Source organism: Nothoprocta perdicaria, unplaced genomic scaffold (assembly GCF_003342845.1).
Source record: "Nothoprocta perdicaria isolate Ctin4 unplaced genomic scaffold, notPer1 scaffold_18, whole genome shotgun sequence".
In the NCBI taxonomy this organism is placed as follows: Eukaryota; Metazoa; Chordata; class Aves; order Tinamiformes; family Tinamidae; genus Nothoprocta; species Nothoprocta perdicaria.
In genome coordinates, this window is record NW_020454982.1 from 939415 (window position 1) to 948039 (window position 8625).

The window sequence follows — 8625 nt, forward strand, 5'->3', positions numbered from 1 at the left end:
CCAAACCAAAACAAAAATTTCACAAACCCTCAGAATACTTCAGAATTCCAGCCAGCCAGTGTGTCACAAAAAGCTCAAGATATCTCTATGGGAATAACTATACTGAACAGGAGGTCTCCATCTCCCTGCGGCAGCAGACTCTTCAAGATACCCATCAAAGTAATTTCCAGGGTGTAGGTCTGTTCACAGCAAAGCAACCAAAGCCAGAGCTCTGGCCACCTGCAGCTGCTGAGCTGCATGACAGCAGGAGCGAGACGCACGGATCCGGATGGAGCGAAGCTCCCCTAGGCTCAGGAGGCCCTTCCCCTGCTTGGGCTGTTGAGGCTCTCCAGGAGATTTGGCAGGTGCCTTGAACTCTATTTCACATTCTTGCATTCTGCAGTGCCAGGACAAGGAAACCGTTTTCCTCAAAATTTAGCCAGTTTGGGTACTTCGGGCCATTAAAACCTGTTTTTGACAAGACTCAGACTATCAAACTCCTGCTCGGACTACCCAATTCATACATCTGAAGTAGTATTAGAATGAAGTAGTTTTAGAATGTATTTTGGATTTTCGTTTTTCATTTGTATAACAGCACCTGAAATTCATGCATTATGAATATGAACCTGATAGTCAGAGATGGAAGTAACACAGCAGCACAGCTTTCCTTTTGCAAAATACAACTGACATCTTCTGGCCAACCTCAGTTCTGCAGGTATGAAACCAAAGCACTGAAATTGAAGAAAGAGAAAGAATTAAGATATCTTAAGAAAAAGGCTTCACAACTGTGAAGTATGGAATAGTAATGCAACTGGCACTCTATAGCAAAGATCACCTTGGAGAACAAAAAGCAAAGCAGACTTAGCATCAACAGAACAAAACATGCAAAATCAGAGCTCAGTTTCCCCCGGTGACCGTACCCTAATGCATATTTAGAATGTAATTTTAATGCAGTCAGACTAGAGATTTCTACCTCCATGGATATGTATCTATCCCAGGAATTAGTCTATGCGAATTGGAGAAACCTCACCAAAGCCACATATAGGCTGGATTGTCAGAGCTTGCTTTATGATCCACTTTGCTGCATATGGTTCCAGTGCCCTTGTAAGCATTGCTAGTTGCCATCATCTTTCCCCTCTGCACGGTATCTAATTCAGAAAATTTCACCAAAAGGCACACAAAAAAAGCTTTGTTTCTTTTTCCCTCTCTTACAGAAATGCCAAGCATCCTACTAAGAAGTTTCTTTACTCCATCTGAATAGAAACCATACTCTGCTTTAGACTAATGCAGGCCAACTGGCTGCAAAAAATCCCCCAAAGGTCATTAACTAATACAGTAACAGGAACAATTCTTACCTGATAGCTTGAAAAATTTGGAAATATTTTGAACTGGTTCTCCCAGATTCAAGAGACAAGAATTTAGCAAAAATTCAGACAGACATGCTTGCATTTTTCTATACTTTCTACTGAAGTAGACAGTAGATAACACTGGTGTGACCAGGAACCAACCGATACCGACAGCAACAGCAGGACTGTGCAGGTTTTCTGTCAGTTCTTCTCAGCATAGTTACTGTTCTGAACACAGAACTCCCATACAGACATTAAAACGTCAAAAATCCTCCTCAAATTTTAGGCAAATATTTTGTTATCCATAAAAATTATCCAAAAGGGATCAGGAGAGAGAAATGAGGAAACTGCCCCCCATTATCCTCTTTTGTCTTTACTAAAAAGAAACACCAACAATTGGAAACAATGGAAAAGAAGTTAAATTTTGAAGACTGAGCCTATGAACACTTCTGCTGCTGGTCTGTTATAATTATTTTTTTCAGTGTTCATACAGATAGCATATTTCTAGTTCACTTACATGTTTTTAGGTCATAACAGGAGCACACATGTTATGTAAGAGGGAGGTTTTTCTGTCACAAGTGAACACCTCTCTCTATATATACGCCCAAAGGGAAATGTTTATGTAGGTAAATTGTCAAATTAACGGAAGCACAATCTGGATAGTCTGGACACTGAACTCCTGCTCCCTCTGCTGACCAGTTAGTTTCCTGGAAACACAATAGCATCAAAATGCCCCAACTTCTACAATTAAAAAAAATATTTCCACGATGGTAAAACTGAAGAAGCAAATTTAAACAAACTGCCTACTCAATTTATTTAGTTTTATCCCAACTTGAATATCTACAGTCCTCCTCCAGAAATGTTTATTAATCAGCAGAGAAATGTTCACAGGTAAATACCATAGATTCTAGTATAGTAACTGGATCATTAATACTTCAATTCTTTTAAATTTTAAGAATTATTTTTATTAAGTATAGAATGAATATTTTTTGTTTACAAAACAATGATCCCCTTCATTACTTGCAACAAAATTAGAAAAAATAAATACAAAATGAAGGCTGAAGACTTAAGTACAAATAAATATAACCATTTAGGAACATGAAACAAGAGTCCTGGAAAAAAAACAAAGTGACAAAGTTGTAGCTCAACCCAAGAATTAAATATTAAGGAAGAAAATGGTATTTTTGTAGAACCTACACCAACACTTAACCTCAAATTTTCTGCTTAGAGTTGAGGCACATCTGGGGCTACTTAGCACTCACATTTGGGAGACAGGGGTGACTTTTTGATTGCAGTTTCTCCAATATTGGGGGGGAAGGGAGGACGGACAGCAGGAAGGAAAGACTGACTCATTGGAACAAGTACTTAGGATTTCACAGGATTTACATCTAAAAGTGCTATCAGATCTTTATATTGTACATTTACAGGAGCAAATTAACATATTAAGTTCACTCATTTAAATGTTGTTCTTGCAGCTTCAAGTCACAGCACTCTAAGCTTGCTAGGCTGGTAATGCCCACCGGCTGTTTTTGCCATTACAGATGAGAAAGTCTTATGATCCGATTCAACCGGACAGAATCATTATAACCATAAGTAAGGACAGATCACTGCCGGCCTGCAACGAAATGTCAGGGAGCTAAATCCGTGATTTGTGTTCTTTTTTAAAACACAGTAATTAGTTTAATGTTATCTCTTTCCACAGTAGGCTAATTATGGTGCTGCATGTTAAACTGAGCAAAACTGGGAATTAGCAGTACACTTCTTACTGTCAAATACATTCCTTTAAACAATCATTATCAATTTGCAGTTACAATAACAGTGTAAATATAACAGTGTATGTAGGCATAACTTAGAGCAATAGTGACTCTTTCCAAAGACAACAGAGGCTTCACTACTGGGCTCCTCCATTTGGCTGTTATCCGTGGGTATGGATCCAGCCTGAAAGCACAGTGCTACCTGCCCTTAGCACACACTGGAGCAGGCTGCAGCAGAGCAACCTACCAGCACTGTACGGAGCACCTAGTAGAGCTGTCTTATGGAGTAGAACGCTTTCTCATGCAAAGGCTTTTCCATTGCTCAAAGTTACTTTTGAATTTACAGATGTTGCAATGGGAGAAATGGAAAAGGACAAAGTACGTAACGATGCATGGGGTGATCATAGGTTTAACACTGAATTAAAGAAATATTCTGCGTAGTCAAATGCATGATTATTTAAATGCTTGAAAAAGCACCAAGAGCTTTATCAGGGGGAAGTATACAAAAAGCCCCAAGCCCAGAAGTACTACTGGTTCAGGCCCTTAGGCCTAAGATCTCAAATTCTTAAAAAATATTATAATGGAAATTGAAGTACTTTTTCCATTAGCTGAATGACAGAATGCATTAAAAAAAAGTGGAATTCAGAGCAAAGTCATCTTACATATAGCAGCTTTGCTTCACCCACACAGGTGCTTACTTGGTAGCAACAGCTGTAAACAGGCCTCTATTCCCAGTACACACACTCTTATGGGCAACAATTACTGCTGTGCACAAACAAGGAAAAGAGTCACTGGAGAACACGGCAACACTGCACGAGAAACTTCAGAAAACAGCTCATCTCCAAGCTCTTGATAGGCACTCTAGAAAGCCAAGTACAAAACAAAACAACACTTAAAATACCAACAAGTACATTTTCTGGGATTAGAACTGCAGAAAATAACTATCCAAACCTATAGAGGCAAGCTCATGTCCAAAAGCAAAGAGTAAAGGCAAAAAGGATGAAGCATTTTGGTGAAATACCAGCTCTACCAATTATCCCTTGAAAGTGAAAGCCAGGGACAAAGGTGCCCTATGTATTACTGCATTTACACTTAATGCAGTCCTGGGTATGTAAAGCATTTTTAAAGTGAAAGTTGACAGATTTGATGTGCAACAGTTCACAAGCCAGTACTTAAAGCCTATGTTCTTTAAACAAGTTAGATGCTCGAAGTCAACTATTCTTGATTGATGGCATTAGGTATTTACTATATTAGGAACAGATACTTCTAAAGAAGGAACTGTGAAGGTCGTCAAGTTCCTTTGACCTATAAATTGTCATACATGTCCAAACACACACACAATTAAGAGAACGTGCATTCATACTTTCAAAAAGAGTTCCTCAAAATATGCTTTTGTTTCTACAGCAGCTGTAGAATATGACACTAGGAGAAAGCGTTTGACAAGTCCCAAGGCTGTCTCAAGAGCCTTCTTTAGTTAAGCTTCACATACCCAAAGCAATTTTTTGAAGTATCTGACACTGTCAAATAGTAGTTTGGGAAATTATTTATTTTTCAATTTCAGTTACAGTGTTTCAATAGCAGGCTACTCATTTTGCACAAGAGCAAAGCGTTTCTTGTACTTGAGGCAGCGGCAGCTACTATCCATCTCCCTGCCAAATTGTACCAGTTCCAGCGAAATTTGTCTCCCATTTGTTCTCTTGGAAAGTTTTACTAGTCACTCCCATGGAATGAGTACTGGGTTGGTAATCTTTATTTCAATTGTATTTCAGTGAACTTTTATCAAAACATTTTCTCCTCAGTATGAACAGACCTGGAAACCCATGGAACTTTCACCAAAGTGACTTCTAGAAATCTGTTATCAAGACTGGTCTGTAACTTCTGAACAATGACACTGGCACCAGCCTGACTGACTGACCCGGGAAAGATCAGGGAAAACAAACAGCAATGATATCCAGCATCAAATTTAGCCAGTGTTATAGAACTGCAGTAGTGCAAGTCTCTATTCACTGTTTTTGTAATAATTTTCAATTGTGTCTGAATTAAAATACACCACAGTTACTGTGATATCATCTCTGTACATTCTTGCAAGGTCTTCAGGCAGCGCCAGCATTGCAGCAAGCTTCTCTTGGTCCACCTCTCCGTACTCATTACTTCCAATTGCATGGCGTATTAAGTGAGTAGCTATGTTCTGGTCAAGCGAGCCAGTGCCTCTGCTTTTCCTCTGAAGCAGCAAGTTGTGCATATAACCCAAATTAATCGGTTTCTCAAAAGCTAGCTGCGGTTTCTGCATGTTAAACTCTGCAAGGTGTCCAGCAACAAGCTTTACGACCATCTCATTGCTTAGCATCTCCCATAGTCCATCTGAAGCAATAACCAGAAACTTATCCTTGCCTCTTAATTTGTGATATGTGACTTCAGGCTCTGCAGTTAAATAAGGGGGTGTGTGGTAGTTTGGAGGAACATACTGATAAATATTCAGAGCCTCAGCATCACAGCTATTCTCCAGAACACTCTGTTGCAATTCTTTACTCCATTTTAATTGGACATCTCCAAAAGCTCTGGAGGGCATGAGAATCCCCAGTAATCTGTCATTCACAAGTAGAGTTTTCTCCTCAGACTTTGGATGTTCTCTCTTCAATCTTTTAATTTCAGATTCATCATAGGCATTGTGGTCTCGAGTTAAAGGAAGAGTAGACCACGTTCCATCTTCTTCACATACTCCTAAAATTGCTCTGCAATCACCAGCATTCGCAACATGTAAGTGAACTCCATCTATGTGAGCCACACAGGCTGTGGCACCAGAGAAAGCCACTTGAAGGGCAATATTTCTCATCAATTCACTTTCCTGGGGAGCCTGAACTTCTAGCGATATGTCTGAGTCCAGCCTTTTGAAGGCACATATCATGGCTTCTTCTAAACTAAACCCTGGCTCAGTGTCTAGGTCCAGCAAATGTTGCCAGTAAACCCGGAGGCTCTCAAAATATTGTGAAGTTATTTCACGATACTCGACATCATTTGGGTGCTTGTGTAGCTGCAGCACAGGCAGAATGGGTTTCATGCTCTCCACAGCAAGCTCCATCTCCTCCAAGGTTTGCCGAGAGAGGAGAGAGACGGCGATGTAGTGGAGCAGCCTCTCGCTCACGGCCTGCGCGCACGCGGAGCCCGCGTGACCGTCAAACACCCCGAACATCATCCCCCTGCTCTGCAAGCAGGTGGCTGCGCTTCTGCGGTCTTCAATTGGCGTGTTCGACGCCAGCTGGTTACTTTCAAACTTCAGCACAGAGCTCGCATTTTTACCATGCAAGCCCAGTATTTTGTGGGATAATTCCCCTGCCCTGAGTACCTCATTAATTTGTGATGGAGACAACTGAAAGGAGAATTGTTCTTCTTCGGTGGAAGTGTGTCTGAAAGCTTTTCTCAAGAAGAGAGCATTATCTAAGCTCCAGCTTCCAGTAGGGAATTGGCGTGTTCCACAGAAAACAAGCTTCCATTTTGTCTCGTTTCTAGCTGTGATGCATCTGGAGTACAAACGTCCCTTGCCTTGTAGGACAATGCTGCTCCTTGCTGAGCTCAGAATCCAGGACGATACAGTTCTTGACATCATAAGTCACTCCACAAACAGGAGTAACTTCTTTCAGTAGTGCAGAATGCCCTTACAACCTGAAACATGAAAATAGGAAAGGTGTAAAACTTAAAGAATTCACAAGAAGTTTAGCAATGCAAAAGCAACTCAATAGCTCACAGAAATGTTTATAGCTTTTTCTGTAAGAGAATGCTTGGGTAAGGGCATTATAAAAAGGACACAATTTCCATCATTTAGTTGTGACTGTGATGAATTTAACTTACAATACGATTGTCTCTCCCCAGTTCACTCATCAGAAGAGCTGACTTGTATTTGTCAAGCTTCTTTTTCCTCATATTTTTCCTTAGCAAAGCTAAGAAGTTCCAACATCACACGAAATGCAATTGCCAACTCTTCTGTAGAAAACCCCATCTCAAGACACAAAACAAGCAGTCTGAGTAAATTCCAAAAAAAAAAAATAAAAAAAAATAAAAAAAATAAATCCTCAGGTCTGCTTTTCCATGTTGTAAAACTTAGTACTCAAAACTCTAGAGAAAAAGACATGGTAGACAAGTTAATGATTTGTATAAATTGCAACAATCCTCACTCCCATCTACAGCAAGCCAGCCTTCCTTTCCAATTCCATTCCAGCTTACAAGCTTGAGCCTGACGTACCTTCAAGATCTTAGCCTACCTTTAGTCAGGTAAGATTTTTACACAACCAATGTGAGATTCTACAGCTGGTTAACGTATTTATTGCAAAGCATCGTGCTCTGGTGAAAGCTACAGCAGCTGCATTGATGACTTCTACAGTCTTTCGGTAGGGCATTTTTATCTGAAGCACAATAAGAACAAAAAGGAGCCATGAACCCTGCCAAGAGCTCTGCTGCCAGCTAGACAACAGTGCTGGAGCTTGGGGGCAGCCAACATCAAGTTCTTCAGCTGTTCTGACGAGGAGAAACTAAGTGCTAGAACAGAAACACAACTAGGTGCTCATTTCAGAACAAAATTTTGACTTAAGGTTTAAAAAAATTACAACATTTGCAGTGCTGTAAATTCAAAGTCAAACCAGCAACCCATCAGAACAGTTCAGCTTTGTATGAACCCCCACTTCCCAGCTGCCTGTAGCACTGTCCACTTCAGCTCAAACTGGCTACATCCTACTGCAGTATTGGCTTTTTAGTGGGGGGAACACACAAACATAAGCTCAAGCCAGTTGCATAAAAATTGTTTAAAAGGAAAAATGAGAAAAAGCTAAAAACAAACCTCAACAAGTCTAAGCAAAAGGCATGCTGATACAACCCAAGGACTTCACTGCAATCCCACTCGGAAAACAAAAGCAATGCGGTGTATAGTGTATACAAGGGATATCCAAATGGCAGCAGCCACGCTTACCGAGATAAAGGCTGGACAAGCTATTCTGCAACGGGCGCCGCCAGAATCGCTCCCGGAGACCCTGTGAGGAGAGGCCGAGACACAGGGTAATTTCACTGCGGGTGTCCGGACAGACAGGAGCAGAGTTCACGGTTTGGGGCCCCCCACACGACCAGACACGGTGCAGAGACTGCCCCAACGAGCTGAGGGGCTGCCAGTCCCTGCTGCAAACCCCAGTGCCAGCTAAACCCCAAAAGCTCTGGCCTTGCAGGACAAGCCCTCTCGTTTGTCCCCATCTCCCGGATCGCTCCCCACCTTCTTTCTCCTCCCTCACTTCTCCCCCAGGTGGGATTGGGACACTGATTCACACCTTCTGAGCTCAAAGACCCGCTGCTCCGAGGCGCCCTGCGCGGCTCGCACGCCGTGGCAGACACCAGGCGCTTCGTCCAGCGGCAGAGCCGGCTGGTGCAGCCGAGCCCTGGGGCACATTCCCGAGCCGCTGCTGCGCTCAATGCCCACAGGTACCGGGTACCGTGCCCACGGGCTCGGCGTGTTCCCACGCGGACTCGTGCCTGCTGGCAGGGAGGAGGGGTGGGAGGAAGGAAGGAAG

The 8625-nt window shown here is 42.0% G+C and overlaps 1 protein-coding gene across 2 annotated transcripts; it reads right to left on the reverse strand.

The window, feature by feature from the left end:
* Positions 1-2779: 2779 nt before the first annotated feature.
* On the reverse strand, positions 2780-8095 carry PDP2 (pyruvate dehyrogenase phosphatase catalytic subunit 2). Of its 2 annotated transcripts, none has more exons than XM_026036511.1 (2): positions 8037-8095; positions 2780-6739 (listed from the first exon to the last, which is right to left on the reverse strand). In XM_026036511.1, exon 2 carries the CDS (start codon positions 6681-6683, stop codon positions 5079-5081), a length of 1605 nt encoding a protein of 534 aa, XP_025892296.1. In that variant the 5' UTR covers positions 6684-6739; positions 8037-8095; the 3' UTR covers positions 2780-5078. The 2 variants fall into 2 exon arrangements, with proteins under 2 accessions (XP_025892296.1, XP_025892295.1); XM_026036510.1 differs by lacking the exon at positions 8037-8095 and adding an exon at positions 6926-7964.
* Between the last annotated feature and the right edge of the window lie 530 nt (positions 8096-8625).